The sequence below is a fragment of the Tupaia chinensis genome, unplaced genomic scaffold, assembly GCF_000334495.1.
Source record: "Tupaia chinensis unplaced genomic scaffold, TupChi_1.0 Scaffold142716_1, whole genome shotgun sequence".
In the NCBI taxonomy this organism is placed as follows: Eukaryota; Metazoa; Chordata; class Mammalia; order Scandentia; family Tupaiidae; genus Tupaia; species Tupaia belangeri.
The window spans coordinates 5,907,885-5,924,251 of NW_006202562.1; the positions used below are offsets into that span (position 1 = coordinate 5,907,885).

Sequence of the window (16,367 nt, forward strand, 5' to 3'; positions counted from 1 at the left end):
CTCTCTGTCTCTCCAGCAAGTGCATGCACCCTATAGCAAAAATCTCTAAAAACAAACAAATCGCATAGTGTTTAGAGAACTAGAAAGAAATGACCGCACAATTTCTATTGTTTGAGGGAAGAAAAGGAGCCCATGAAGACATTTATGTAAATTATTCTAAGAATCTCAGAGAAAAGGGTTCATGAAATGCATTTCCTATAGGTAGGGTAACCACATAGGAAATGGCTGAGAAACAGCTTGAAAGAAACAAAGTTGACTCACAGCAGTGATGTCAAGTGGGTTAATTTCATTTTAAGAAACGATCACCATGGTCACGTTAATAATGACAGTGCATATATTATTCTCAAAAATATGGGTTTGCATTTTTTCAAATCTCTACCAAAGAGATGCCAAAGAGCTGATTTTAAAAACACGCCACCACGCCAACCACAAATACAACCCAGGGAAGTCCAATCACCAGCAGTTACCAAGTGTAAGGAAAGGGCTGGGAAACAATTAAGCTGGGGAAAATCTAGCAGGTGCTGGGAGAATAATACGATTTCCTAGGGCAGCAGATGCACAAGTGAAACAGTATCCAGTAACAGTCCATCAGATGGTAATTATAGCTGGACTGGGGAAGAACAGCCGAGATGAAAAGGGGCAATTCAAAGGGTAACTGAATGCCAGTGAGTGACATCTTCCGAGAGATCACATACCGGGGAAAAGCGGGCCAGCACTTAGCTCTGGGGGCGGGGGCTAGAGGAACCGTCATTTTTCTTTGTAGAAGGACAAAGGGAAAATGTGGAGAAACCAAATGCACAGAATCCAAACGGAGGCCTCCGAATAATTCATCAGTTGGGATTTAAACAGACCGTCACTAATAAACGGCCAGAGAGAAATAACCGCAGGCGTCGATCACTCAAAGTACGATTCCTCAGGAAACAGGACGGGGTGATTTGGTCCTGAAAAAATTTGAGAGAGAGAAAGTGGAAGGGAGAGACAGGTGGAAAGAGGGAGGGAGGGAGGGAGAGGGAGGCGAGTTTGCACTGTAATCCATGAAGACCATAAACCGAGATGAACTGAAGAGAGGGCTGGCAGGTAGGCACAGGGGTTGAGGTGCCGGACTCCCTCATGGCCGACTGTGGTTCAAGTCCTGGTGGCTTGCTTTTTCACTTTCCCTCTCTCTCTGTTGCTCTGGGGTCAAATTGAAAAAAATAATAATGATGATGAATAAAATTAAATAATTCCTTTTTTAAAAAAAAAGTTAAAAAAATAAAAAAGAACGGAAGAGAAAAGAGGAAGAGTTGAACGATGGAAAGCGGCTATTGATATGGAAGCAAGGGTCAGGGCCGTTCAAGCCCAAAACAGATTTTCTGGAATTTAATACAACAAACACTAGTTATTTAGACTCCCGCTCTTAGAGAGACCTGGGACACATGCACGCCCCTCCCTGGGCATACCTGGGGGCCAGGGCAGGTAGCCGGGGCAGGGGCAGGGCAAGCCCTATTCCATCCTGGGTTACCACTCAAACTAGACTAGAAGCTTCCCAAAGACAGGGATGGAAGGAAATAGGCTTACACAGAAACCCACCCCCAAAGTAAGTGTGGGGCCACTTGCTCCACAGTCTTTAATTATTGGGTTGTCAGAGAAAAGTCGTGAGGCATTTTTGCATAGAAAAACATGACTTTACCCATGATCCAATAGTATGGCCCCTCGATTGATTCAGCCAAATTCCAAGAGTTTCCCTGATCATGGTACTTATGAAGGTGGGTCACGGTAATTCATTTCATTAAAAAAAAAATGTCCATGCGCAGCCCAAGGTGGCTCATGTGATAGGAAAGTGATAGAAATCCTTCAGATTTCCTAAGTCTCTGCGTATGCCCTGCTCTGGGGCGGGCTGTCAATTAACAGAAACCATAGGGAAGGTGTCGAGGCAGGGACACTGATCATCCAAACCAGGCGGAAACTCTGAGGGCCTCGGGGTGGGGAGGGCGTATTTTCCTGCCATGCAGTGACGAATTTCAATCACTACTGCCTTGTGCCAGATTCAAATTGGCAACCCGCCGAGATGAAACGCTTTCTATCCCATTACTCATGCCTGGAGTGATCTGCTCCCTTGAAGACTGGCTTCCTAGGTGAAAGCCAGGGAATGGACGGTCACTCTAAGATGCTTTAAATAGGATAAAAGGTATAAAAGGCAAGTGGCCAGGGAGAGCAGTGACACAGATATGGTGAGCGAGCTGAGGGTCCCGTGTAAAGCTCCATGTTTTGGGGCAGGGGGAGGGTGAACCTTAAAGGAGAAACAAATAATTGGGTTAGCAATGACCATTGCTCCACCTCTCGGAGCTCAACTGCTACCAAATTATTGCTCTGCGATGAACACAACGTAATTAAGACTGTCTAGAAAGTTCTCTCGAAAAATTCTATTTGGTGCAACTGAGCTCAAATAATCACTCTAAAATACCAAAGCCGTCTAAAATGTTAAAAAGAAAAATAAATAAATTTAAGTAATGTAATTGAGCATTTTAACTTTGAACTTCCAGGCCTATCCCATGTAAACTGTGGTCTTAATAATCCTTTGATCAGACTTTTAAGATGTCTAAAATGGTTACTACATCTTATTTACAAATCCAAAACTTTCTCAGGATGGAGAACAAATAGCAGTAAAAGTGTTTCTTATAAAGTCAGATTTCAGAGCCAGCAGGTAGAGTAGTAGTTAAGGTGATGAACTCCCACAAGGGTAACCACAGCTCGAATCTCGGACCTGGTGGCTTGAAACTCATGCCAGGCATGCGTGCATGCATGCCCAAAACCTGAGAAGAGAATGGAGAAGGGAATTTCAGCATGGCCATCTCTCCAGAGGCGGGGGGATTTCTCACTTTCTGTCTGTCTGTCTCTCCAGCAAGCACATGCATCCTACAGCAAAAATCTCTCAAAAAATAAAGCAAAATTCAGGGCCGCCAGGTGGTGAGGTTGTTAAGGACATGGACTCCTATATGGCTGACAACAGCTCAAGTTTCAGACCTGGTGGCTTCACACTCATGTTGGGTGTATGTACGTGCATGCCCAAAAATCCCAGGAAGAGAATGGAGTAAAAGGGATTGAAGCGAGGCCATCTCCTTCCCCAGGGAGTTGATTTCTCAGTTTCCCTCTCACTGTCTCTCTCTGTCTCTCCAGTGAGCACCCTATGACAAAAACTTGGAACAAAAAAAGTCAGAATTCAGGAGAATTTACTACCTGGTGGTGGTAAAGTGGTCACATAACTGATGCCACAGGGAAAGGTTCCCGGTTCATGTGCTGGAACCTCTCTGACCATGCCAGGTGCATGCACGTACCCATGATCGAGGGAGTGGCATGACTCTATGGAAGCTGTATTTTGGTGACGGACTTTGACATCTCCCCGCCAGCACTATCTTTTCATCAAACTGTTGAGTGTTCATTCTCATTCCAAAGAAGTCCATCCCCGGGGTCTCCAGGTGAGCTCAAAATGTCTGATCTCTAGAGTGCTATGAACTCTGTTATTTAAGAACATAGAGTAAACTAGAATCAGCAGGTGGCGTGGTAGTTAAGGCACTGGATGCCACATGGCCAACTGCGGTTCGAGTACCAGACTTGGCAGCTTGAAAATCATGCCAGGATTTTAAGCATGTGTGCCCAAAATCCTGAGAGGAGAATGGAAAAGGGATTGCAGTGTGGCCATCCCCCCCTAAGGAGTGACTTAATCATTTTTCCTCTCTCTATCTCTCTCTCTGTTGAGCACACATCCTCTGGCAAAATAATAATAATAATAATAATAATAATAATAATAAACAAAAAAGAATATAGGGTAACCTACAGGTAAAATGACCATGTGCCTAGGATTTGTTTCAAAATGAGATAGGAGGAAGGGGAAGTGGGTCAGGGTACAGAAATCCAAAACTGGACCAAAGCTGAAAACTGCTGTAACTGGGTGAGGGTATATGGGGATCCCTGTGCAGTGCAATGTGTGACTACCCGTCGTGTTTGAGCTATTGATGTTACTGGTCTGTGAAGACGTAAGTACAGAGGTTCAGAGATGCATTCAGAAGCTTTTAGAACAATTTGAAAGAGTAATTCTATGCCTGCTAAAGCTAATAATAATATAAGGGGGACCAGGAGTTAGCGTAATGGCTATGTTGCTGGACTCCCATGTAGTCGACCGCAGTTTGAGTCCTGGACTGGTGGCTTAAACTCACACCAGGTGAATGTGTGTGTGTGCCTAAGGTCCCAAGAAGAGAATGGAGGAGAAGGGATTGCAGCGGGGCCATCCCCCAGGGCTGTCTCTCTGTCTCTTTCTGTCTTTCTAGTGAGTGCATGCGCCCTATAGCAAAATCCTCTCAAAAAAAATATATATATATCTACATATATAATGAAAACAAATTTTGTTTGTTTTTGCCATTTGATCTCCTTTTTCTAGAAATTCACTTTTTGGGAAAGTATTTGTCTATGACAGATTGTACTTTAAAATAAAAAGAAAAATTATCCCCCCACACACAGACTGGGAAGTCCTACTTTATATGGTTGTCTCTTTGAATGTGCTTATATTTTCTATAATAAAGAGTTGAGGGGGAACCTATTACTTGTTTTCAATCTCTACTTGGATATAAACTTATAACTTATGAGAAAATAATTATGGGTGTATTTTTTAAGATTTACTTAATTTTATTCACTATTATTTTTTTCTTTGTAGAGAGATTTTTGCTATAGGGCATATGTGCTTCCTGGAGAGACAGAGAGACAGAGAGACAGAAAGAGAGAAAGCGATGTTAGGGGAGATGATCATACCACAATTCCTTCTTCTTCACTCCTTTCTCAGGATTTTGGGCATGCACACACGCCTGATGTTCAAAGCCACCAGGTCCAGGACTTGAACTGCAGTTGACCATGTGGGAGTTCAACCATGTAACCATTATGCCATCTGCTGGTCCCAGTTATTATTACTATTATTATTTTAATTTGACCAGAGAGAGACAGAGAGGAAAAGTGAGAAAGCAAGCCACCAGGTCTGGACTAGGATCACAGTCTACCATGTGGGAGTCCAGAACCTTAGCCACCACGCCTTGTGCCTGCCCTAGGCCTACGGTTTTATTTTACAAGTGTAAAGGGACACTTGGAGCAGCCTCAGCTGCAGGCCGGGGTGTGGTGCAGACTCCCTTCCTGCGTGGTACACACCCACATGCAGGAGAGCTGGGGAGCAGGGGAGAAGGCGGGTACCCTGCTGCTGTGCCGAGGCTGTGTGAGTGTCTGCTGGGGGGAGGGGAGGTTTCACTTGAGCATCACACCCAGTGGAGCATTTCACTCTTTGACTAAATATTCAGTGAATTTAAACATTCACTGTCCTCTTTTCTCTCTCACAAAGGACAAATGTTAGCTCGCTGGGGGATTCTCTTTTTTAACTTATGCAAGTGAAACTGTAGGCATACACTACAAGCCCACCTGTCAGAAGTGTGACGAAATTGTGTGTTCCAGTTAGTTTACAGAAAAGAGCGGTGTGTGCACATGCAGGTACATTTTCATCTGAAATGTAGTCCAGTTCCACTTCAGCCCCCTTTCCTGATCTGGTAATAAGAGTGTCCCAGGGCCGGGCTGTTCCTCCTAAGGTCAGAAACTCCTGCGCCCCAGGGCAGCTAATACCTTCTTGTTAATCACCCCGACTCCCCGCAGAGGAGTCAAACAAACCAGCTTAGAACCCAAGCAACCGCAGGGCCGCCAGCTCTGCTTCGGGCCTCAGCTTTGTCCTAACCATGGACGTGTTTACCCGTTGAAAGGGGGGCATCTGCTTTGGAGGAAGACTAAAGAAAACGAAAATGTGCTGGGAGACTCGGCCGTTTGTCCTGGGGCACAGCAGCATGTGAGGCGTGCCTGGAGTGGGGTTGGGGGCGTCCCCTTGCAGGATCGTGGGCTACTGTTTGGGGCTTACCGTGAAATAACCACTTGAGGCAAAGAACTGCAGGGGCGCCTTCGCAGGACGCCGCCTGTAAGGGTATGAGCGCCAGGTTCCCTGTAATTAAGAAGCAGCCCGCTCCCGTGAAGACAGCGCTGCCACCCCATCTGCCACGCCCGCGGGAGCTGGCAGCGCGCCGCCCCGCCTCCGCCCTGCTACCCACCGGATCCTTGGAGACCGCCTTTGATGGAGCGTTTATGCCAAGCTTTTCCAGAGGATAGACAATCTGTCGTCGTGGTCGCACGGGAACCAAGTAATGAAGGGCAGATGTCAGCGAGTGGGCGTGGGGGTTCTGGAACTGAAAGACAGCAATCTATATTTTAGGGGAGAGAATGGCAGAGCCGCGCCGCGCAGATGCCTGCGTGAGGCTTTACAAATACAAAACTCTTAACTCGGCCAAGTCGGAGAGGGGGGAAAAATTCAGCAAATAAACAAACATACTCTTCGAGCAGAGGAATGAATTGTAGATAATGCCTGACACTAATGAAGATAATTACGAGAGTAATTACATTACTATCTCTGTGGGAACGACAGCTAAACAAGTGGTTGGGTTTATGGGATTTTTCAGTACAAGTATTTTCCCCAGGAGGATATTCTTCTCCATAGTGATCATGAATCAGCTTGATTTGACCCCATTAAGCTGTGTTATCTGAGTCCTGTTAACCTTTGCGCGTTTGGCACAAGCTGTTTTAAAAAGACACATAGATAAAAACGTTGTGAGGGGTGACTTCACACAGACGTGAAAATCCTCCTGTTTGTGAAAGTCTGCTCACAGCGACTTCAACTGGACTTTTTGTTGGTTAAATAAATGTTTTAGCACAAAAGGATAAAACCAGAAAGTGTGTGTTTGGGAGGAGTAGATCCTACTATTTTAACTTATGTGATTACTAAATTACGAGCTGGATTTTTGCTTCTTGGAATGGACCATGATGTTTTAGGAGAATGCTCAAAACATTTATTGTATCCTGTTTTTAAAACTTGGCAGAGTAAATTAAATATGGCCATCTTTATGTCTTTTATATTTATGAAATCATAGGGGTTTGGGTGAAGCCAGTCCACCTCAAGGCATTCTGACTGTTCAGATTCAGGAGTTGAACTGTGAAACTCAAACTGTTAATGATACATTTACTGAATGTAAACTAGAAAGCAAAGAAAGTAAAACTAAACCCAATATGTATTTTAATAACCAAAACCAATAACCAAATAAGATGGTGTATATGTGTGTGTGTGTGTATGTATGTATGTGTGTGCGTGTGTGTGTGTGTATGTATGTGTATATATATATATATATATCATTTGATATTCTAAAAATTGCCCCGGGAACTTCTAAGAGTATCTAAAAGGAATTTCTAAATTCATTTACCATTGACATTCATAAGTTGATTTTATAAACTGAAAAATAGTCCAGGAATCCTTAGCCAGAGCTGTTTTTAATGCCTAGAGCACCTCCTTAATATGAAGGACTTGACAACGTTCATGGAAAACGAAATAAAAATATTTGTAATTTGGTCCAAAAAATTTTTATTTTAAGGTTTGATTTTGGTTTTGTTGTTTTTCTGCTATAGGATACATGTGCTCTCTGAAGAGAAATAGAGAGAGCGAGAGAGAGAGAAGTCACTCCCCCAGGGGGTGATGGTGACACCATAATCTCTCCTCTCAGGATTGTGGGCATACATGCACATGCATCCTGCAAGACTTTCAAACTGCTGGGTCGGCAGAGTCGGCCATGTGGGATCCAGCTGTCCCAATCTCCATGCCACCTGCTGGCTCTGGTGCAACATTTTAAAATATTCATGTATGGCTTTTTCATAATAGCCACTTTCAGGAACTTTTTGAAGCCCCCCTGTATGTGTTGGGAGAGAGGGGATGGAGGACGCCCTTCCAGTCTTGACTGAGGTCAGCTGAGGTTTACAGAGAATTTGGGAGTTCTTACTCTAATCATCTGGAACTACTTCTTACACTTGTTTCAAATGTGCATGTGTAAACTGGCTGGATGTGCAGACTAAGAGGAGATCTGGTTCCAAATGTGTTTCTATGGCCCTTATACGACAGTGTGAGACATTTCCTAGTCCTTTACCATCGGGGTAAATACAAACATCCCATGAAATGCCCAAGCTATTATTGTTCTTATGGATACAAATGGACTTTCTCCAACCCAGCACATCCAGGCGACATCATGAATAAAAGCTAAGAATTTAATATCATATCCTGAAGGTCACAAAACTGGCATTTGGCCAAGTGCAAAGTGAAGGGAAATTGGGCAGGAGCGGGATTTTCCGGCAAAGCTGTTACCTTCCCATCTCATTAAGTTCAAAACTAGGGCACTCATATTGCTATCATGCTGCATTTTGATAAAAAAAAATAATAATCACTAAAGCAGAGGCTATTACATCTTGCTAAAAGTCTCTTCCATGTTTTTTTCCCCTTCTTTCTTCTCTATTCCCTCCACATTTCTCCAAAAGGTTTCAGTTAAATAAGATATCCTGGGGAAATTACCGTTATGTGTATGCACTAATCTGCCTTAGATTGTTCAATAAATAGCTTAATAAATAAGGTCATTATAAGTCTACTTAGCTCCCTTGTGGTAAGTAAGAAGAAATGGGACTATATCAAAGACTTTAGACAGAACACACGGACATTTGAGGTCAAGAATGAAATCGATGGGACAACTGCTTCCTAGTCTAGTGGCTGAATCTCATCGCCCTTCAAGTTTACATCAAGTTGAGGACCAGTGCTGTCAGTCACTGAGGGACCAACTTGCAGGAAATGACCCCTGGGGAAATCTAGCTTGAATAGGCCCAGTCTATAGAACAACCAGGGCGCTGTATATAAGAGTTGAACATGTGGCGGGGAGGGTGTGAGTGAGTGTGAGTGTAACTCTTCTAGACATTAGGAATACAGCTTTGAACAAGACAGGCAAACACCTCTGTCTTCATGGTATACTCTTAGCTAGTGAAAAGTGCTAAAACTAAAGAAAATTAAAGCAGGCTGAGGGGATATGGAAGTCAGACAAAAAGTTCACAATGTGTGTACACACATAAATGAAATCATAGGGGTTTGGGTGAAGCCAGTCCACCTCAAGGCATTCTGACTGTTCAGATTCAGGAGTTGAACTGTGAAACTCAAACTGTTAATGATACATTTACTGAATGTAAACTAGAAAGCAAAGAAAGTAAAACTAAACCCAATATGTATTTTAATAACCAAAACCAATAACCAAATAAGATGGTGTATATGTGTGTGTGTGTGTATGTATGTATGTGTGTGCGTGTGTGTGTGTGTATGTATGTGTATATATATATATATATATCATTTGATATTCTAAAAATTGCCCCGGGAACTTCTAAGAGTATCTAAAAGGAATTTCTAAATTCATTTACCATTGACATTCATAAGTTGATTTTATAAACTGAAAAATAGTCCAGGAATCCTTAGCCAGAGCTGTTTTTAATGCCTAGAGCACCTCCTTAATATGAAGGACTTGACAACGTTCATGGAAAACGAAATAAAAATATTTGTAATTTGGTCCAAAAAATTTTTATTTTAAGGTTTGATTTTGGTTTTGTTGTTTTTCTGCTATAGGATACATGTGCTCTCTGAAGAGAAATAGAGAGAGCGAGAGAGAGAGAAGTCACTCCCCCAGGGGGTGATGGTGACACCATAATCTCTCCTCTCAGGATTGTGGGCATACATGCACATGCATCCTGCAAGACTTTCAAACTGCTGGGTCGGCAGAGTCGGCCATGTGGGATCCAGCTGTCCCAATCTCCATGCCACCTGCTGGCTCTGGTGCAACATTTTAAAATATTCATGTATGGCTTTTTCATAATAGCCACTTTCAGGAACTTTTTGAAGCCCCCCTGTATGTGTTGGGAGAGAGGGGATGGAGGACGCCCTTCCAGTCTTGACTGAGGTCAGCTGAGGTTTACAGAGAATTTGGGAGTTCTTACTCTAATCATCTGGAACTACTTCTTACACTTGTTTCAAATGTGCATGTGTAAACTGGCTGGATGTGCAGACTAAGAGGAGATCTGGTTCCAAATGTGTTTCTATGGCCCTTATACGACAGTGTGAGACATTTCCTAGTCCTTTACCATCGGGGTAAATACAAACATCCCATGAAATGCCCAAGCTATTATTGTTCTTATGGATACAAATGGACTTTCTCCAACCCAGCACATCCAGGCGACATCATGAATAAAAGCTAAGAATTTAATATCATATCCTGAAGGTCACAAAACTGGCATTTGGCCAAGTGCAAAGTGAAGGGAAATTGGGCAGGAGCGGGATTTTCCGGCAAAGCTGTTACCTTCCCATCTCATTAAGTTCAAAACTAGGGCACTCATATTGCTATCATGCTGCATTTTGATAAAAAAAAATAATAATCACTAAAGCAGAGGCTATTACATCTTGCTAAAAGTCTCTTCCATGTTTTTTTCCCCTTCTTTCTTCTCTATTCCCTCCACATTTCTCCAAAAGGTTTCAGTTAAATAAGATATCCTGGGGAAATTACCGTTATGTGTATGCACTAATCTGCCTTAGATTGTTCAATAAATAGCTTAATAAATAAGGTCATTATAAGTCTACTTAGCTCCCTTGTGGTAAGTAAGAAGAAATGGGACTATATCAAAGACTTTAGACAGAACACACGGACATTTGAGGTCAAGAATGAAATCGATGGGACAACTGCTTCCTAGTCTAGTGGCTGAATCTCATCGCCCTTCAAGTTTACATCAAGTTGAGGACCAGTGCTGTCAGTCACTGAGGGACCAACTTGCAGGAAATGACCCCTGGGGAAATCTAGCTTGAATAGGCCCAGTCTATAGAACAACCAGGGCGCTGTATATAAGAGTTGAACATGTGGCGGGGAGGGTGTGAGTGAGTGTGAGTGTAACTCTTCTAGACATTAGGAATACAGCTTTGAACAAGACAGGCAAACACCTCTGTCTTCATGGTATACTCTTAGCTAGTGAAAAGTGCTAAAACTAAAGAAAATTAAAGCAGGCTGAGGGGATATGGAAGTCAGACAAAAAGTTCACAATGTGTGTACACACATAATACGGATGCATTATATCTGTGCTTATTACAACCACATCACTCTGCACGAGTCTAGGAAGGACTACACAGGGTTATAAAGGTATTTGCTACCTAAAGGTTTTACATTGGTGTCATCTATCAGCACTTTTGACCCATCACTTTATGAGGCTGGGTATGGTACTTACTTAGTCTGCCATGATACACACACCAATCTCATGAAACAGAACCGATTTAGTCCACGGATTTGTCGCTACAATTTTCTTTTCTTAGAGGACTAGGATAGGAACATTTTTGGCACTGCACTAATGTACCATACGAAATAATTGGATTTTCGTGTCTCTCAGAGTATTTTTGCATAGTTTTCGATCTCTGTTTTCTAAATATAGATAAACTAACAAATTGTTCTACTAATTATATGGCTGTGATTGTTTCTGAAATTCAAAGCCTTCTGGACTTCCACTGTAGTGTAAGAAAAGGGCCAGATTCAATATGGTCATTGGAAATTCAGATCCATGGTTTAATCAAAATCCGTAAAGACAGTATTGGATAAAATGTGGTAACAAGTTGAATGACACTGTAAACCCTGGTGAGCTGAAAATGTAAATAACAACATTCTCTTACCTTGCCTTCCCTGGATTGTGGGTAAATAGGGTAATAGAGACAGGACTTATAGCCTAAACGAAGGATCTCCTTCAGGAAGAACTTGGTGTAGTGCCGGAAAATGGGGTTCAGAGCAAAGTGGTGCAAGTGCCCGTGTTCCTCGCGCTGGTGGTGACTAAAGTAGATGAAGTCTTCAATGTTGTAATGGGATCGGATATACTCAACATCCTAGGGAAGAGAGCAAGGGTGACTTAAATGTTTTAAACAAACTGCACACATTTTATGATAAATCTCTTTTAAAAATTACTTTAAGGGAGCCAGCCAGTAGCAGTAGTCACACAATGCTTTGCAGGGGCAGATCCACACGGAAAGGGCCCAGGTTTGTGTCCTGAGGCCTCCCTGTGCATGCTAGGCACATGCACATGCCTGTGGTCCTGGCTGGTGGAGGCAGGGGTGGATCATGGCATGAAGATTCTACTTGGGAGTACCTGTCTCTCTTTCTCTCTCACTCATGGAAAAAATACATAAATTTAAAAAATCACTCGAGGTAAGAAATGTGCTTTTCTTTGCAACTATTTGCCACTTTGTCTTCATTATTAGATTTTTTTTTTAATTAGAAATTATGTTATGGGCCAGCTCTGTAGCCTACTGCTTAACTTTGCTGGATCCCACATACATGGCCGATCATGGTTCAAACCCTGGCTCTGGTGGCTTGAGAGATGCACTGATGTATGTGTGTGAATGCCCCAAATCCCAATAGAATGGAGAAATGGAGGAGGGAGGATTGTGCATGACCACGTCCCTTGGGGGGTGATCTGGGGGGGGAGAGAAATTATATTTCCTGAAAGTTACTTGTTCTGCCACTTTTCTTTGGAGGATGGCTACACAGCTATGGAATTTGTCCCCTGTACCCACAGTGGCTAATGACTCAGGGAGCCCTGAGTCTCTGCCATTGCCAAGTGACAGGGCCACAGCCCCCACCACTGCTGGGCAGCACAATGGTGAGCAGGTAGGTGGGCGATCCAGGAGAAGAGAATGGATGCACTGGGCCTCCCTGATACTCACTATTCACCTGTCAATGTGGAAGTGAGCCATCCCACAAGTCACCACCTCGATGGGTACCTGTGGCCAAGCTAGCCTACAGAGAAACCTTTGGTTGGGCCTCATCTGTAGCCGTTCCTCAAACTTCCTTTCCCCAGATGAATAACAGATTCATGCAGTAGAAGGCAATTTCAAGGACTACGTAAAAGGAAATATTGGCAGGACCAGCAGTTGGCATAATGGCTATGTCGCTGGACTCCCATGTAGTCGACTACAGTTCGAGTCTCGGACCCGGTGGCTTAAACTCACACTGGGCGTGTGTGCGTATGTGCCCAAGATCCTGAGAGGAGAACGGAGGAGAAGGGACTGTGGCGTGGCCCTCCCCCCTGGGGGCTGATTTCTCACTTTCTATCTCTCTGACTCTCTGTCTTTCTGGCAAATGTAAGCGCCCTATAGCAAAAACTTCTCAAAAAAAAAAAAAGAAAGAAAGAAAGAAAGAAAGAAAGAAAGGTTGGCTACACTGCCCTGTATCTGTGGTCTGGCTTTAGTCTCCACCTTTAGTCCCCACAACGATTGGGAACCAGGGGCTCGCTGTGCTGTGTGCTGGTCAGCCTGTCCTTCAGGCCGCAGCGCACACTCTCAGGGGCAAGGAAGAGGGGAGTAGTCCAAAAGTGAGTGTGACCCACTGATGACAGGGACAGTAAATACACCTGGGATGTAGGAAAAATCAAATCAGGCACACCCACTTCCATTTCTTGTTTTCCACAGTGAAATTGTTTAAAATCACAGTTTTGAGAAGACAGATCAGAGGATGCAAGGAACTTGACACGTTCTGTCACCAGCAAGGCTGGCACTAGCAAAGTCTGTGTCCAAGCCCCTCCAAGTCCCTTGTCTTTCCAGCTTCGGCCACAGAGTACAGAGGAAATGGGGCTCGGGGTGACTAGGCCTGTGGTGGCAGCCCAGGGCCATTCTGGCAACCTTTCAGTGCATTGACCCTGGAACGGCTTTTATGGTATGAGACTTTTCTTTAATTACCAAGGAGGCATCCCTCATTATAAAATAAAATGAGTCATAAGTTTTAGGCCGAAAAAAATCACCGAAAAACAAAAAGCAAAGAGCCAACAATGGTTATTAGCTCAAAACAGCAGATGGGCCATGTGCATCTAATTTTCCTTCCATCCCAAACCCCTTAAAATAACAAACAAATTATTTTTTTTAAATGTTGACATAATGGGGATGTAATAAAGGGGCAAAAAGTAAGGCAGCTTTACCTTAAAGGAAGTTTCTGTTTGGAAGGAAAGTACCACTAGGTTAAAATTTCTTGCCTTGTGCTACCTGGGGATCCCTGCCCATCTAGGATGTAGAGTCCATCCAAGTGCAGTTGAGCACAGGACAGAGCCAGACAATGGATGTCCCCTCCCAATCAGAGAGAGCGGGGCCTGCCAGTGACAGGAGTGACGCGATGGAGAAGCACAACTGTCCACGATGCCATGCCAACCACTCATTCTGATGTTTATTCTTTCATTCAAGACATGGACAGACTTTGAGGAAAGCTGACAAATGCAAAAGATCAGAATGGAGAAACATACAACTCACAACAAAGAAGACAGGGATTATTCAGGGAAGGAGGAAAATGTTTTAAAACTCTATACAGTCTTCCTCAGAGATATCAGAAAGGATCTTGTATACAACATAAACAAGCTGAAATCAAAAAAGAATTAAGAGAGAACCAGCAGTTAGCATAATGGCTATGTTGCTGGATTCCCATGTAGTCGACCGCAGTTCACGTCCCAGACCTGGTGGCTTAGAACTCACGCCGGGCGCGTGTGCGTGCGTGCCCAAGATCCCGAGAGGAGAATGGAGGAGAAGGGATTGCGGCATGACCATCCCCCCTGGGGGGGTGATTTCTCGCTTTCTGTCTCTATGTCTCTGTCTGTCTGTCTGGCGAGCGCACGTGCCCTATAGCGAAAAACCTTTCAAAAAAAAAAAAAAGGAATAAGAGAACAAGGAAGAGACTTGGTAGGTAAATATATGACCTCTGAAATAAAAATGCCAATAGATGACCATGGTTCTAGTCCTGGACCTGGCAGCTTGAGACTCACGCCAGGTACATGTGTGTGCGTGTCCAAAATCCCAGGAGGAGAATGGAGTAGAGGGGATTGCAGCATGGCCATCTTCCCTGGGGGGTGATTTCTTACTTTCTGTTTCTCCAGTGAGCTCATGAGTCTTATAGCAAAAATCTCTCGGAAAAAAAAAAAAAGCCAATAGAAAACCTGGACAAGAGAATAAACATGGCTGAAGACTGGATTAGAGATTCAGAAGATAAAATTAAGGAATTCTCCTAAAATGATGAGCAAATAGAAATAACCATTCCCTTCCCAATACATATGTATTAAGAGACATTGAAGGATAAATATCCATCTCAAAAGAAATTTAAAAAGAGGAGAATCAAGGAAATGGAGAAGAAATAATTAAGAAAATCATAGGAGAAAAGTCTTCCCCAAAGAGCCATAAGACAGTTCTCGGTAAAATTTCAGAATTTCAGGGATGAAAGAAAGTTTACTTCTCAAGCAAGTCAGCAAACAAATACACATTTATTTACAAAGGATCGAGAATCAGGTTGCCATCAGGTTACATGTTACCTGTGACGATGGGTCCTGGAAGGCAATGAGAGCATAACCATTAACATTTCGATGAGAAGTCGTCTGAAAGAGCGCTCGGATATGCTATCCGAAGGGTGTGTGAGTATGAGGACATTAAAACCTCTTAGGTATGTATGGACTCGGGCATCTTAGGACCCACAGCTCTCTCTCAAAGAATAACTAGAAGATACATTGAATCAGGAAGAGAAGTAAATCCAAGAAATGAGGCAGTGTCTAACACATTGAAGGAACAAAACAGCATGGACATCTAAGTGCCAAAAGCACGTTTGATAAAAATCCAACATTCATTCATAATAAGAACTTTTAGTAAGCTAGAAATAAAAGAAACCCCCTTTAACCTGATAAAGTATATCTCCCAGAGGGACCAGCAGATAGCGTAATGGTTATGTCGCTGGACTCCCACATAGTCAACTACAGTTCGAGTCCCAGACCCAGCAGCTTTAAACTCACACTGGACACGTGGGCATGCATGCCCAAAATCCCTAGAGGAGAATGGAGGAGAGGGGACTGTGATTTCTCACTTTCTGTGTGATTTCTCATTTTCTCTCCGACTCTCTAGTAAGTGCATACGCCCACTAGGAAAAAGCAAAAAGAAAAACAAAGAAACAAAAAGACCTCTCTCTGAAAAAGAAAAAAAAAGAAAGAAAGAAAGGTGTGGTAGGTTTCTGTTTTCTAAAGATCCCAAACATGGCCAGAGGATGTATTTCCCATACTGTGTGCTCCTCTGCAAAGGGACCTTGCCACGGCCTCCTCAAAAGGTAGAGTCCATTTTTCCGTCCTTTGAAACCAAGCATCGCTCTAACTATTCTGGCCAATAGTGTACATTGGAAGCAATGCTGTGTCCAAAAAGAGGATCAAATGAAAAACTCTGAGTGAATAAGAGACTTCAGAAAGGTGTTTGGATACAAGATCAAAATACAAAAATTTACAGGGTCCCATATGCCAAAATAAACTTTTACAGTTGGGAGAACAAAAAAAGAAACTACAGTGTAACAGTGTCTACTCACAATGTCAAGATAAATCATAAATGATGTAAAATGAATCATAAATGTCCAGGACTGAATCGGGTCAGGTTCTCAGCAGGA

General features: G+C 43.2%; 1 protein-coding gene across 1 annotated transcript in view; it reads right to left on the reverse strand.

The window, feature by feature from the left end:
* Positions 1 to 16,367, reverse strand: part of CFAP61 (cilia and flagella associated protein 61) — a 389,757-nt gene that overhangs the window by 201,995 nt on the left and 171,395 nt on the right. The window contains exons 16-17 of the mRNA XM_006163629.2: positions 11,600 to 11,806; positions 6,105 to 6,239 (exon numbers count right to left, since the gene is read on the reverse strand). Coding sequence (XP_006163691.1) covers positions 6,105 to 6,239; positions 11,600 to 11,806 — 342 coding nt within the window. The remainder of the gene's footprint in view (positions 1 to 6,104; positions 6,240 to 11,599; positions 11,807 to 16,367) is intronic.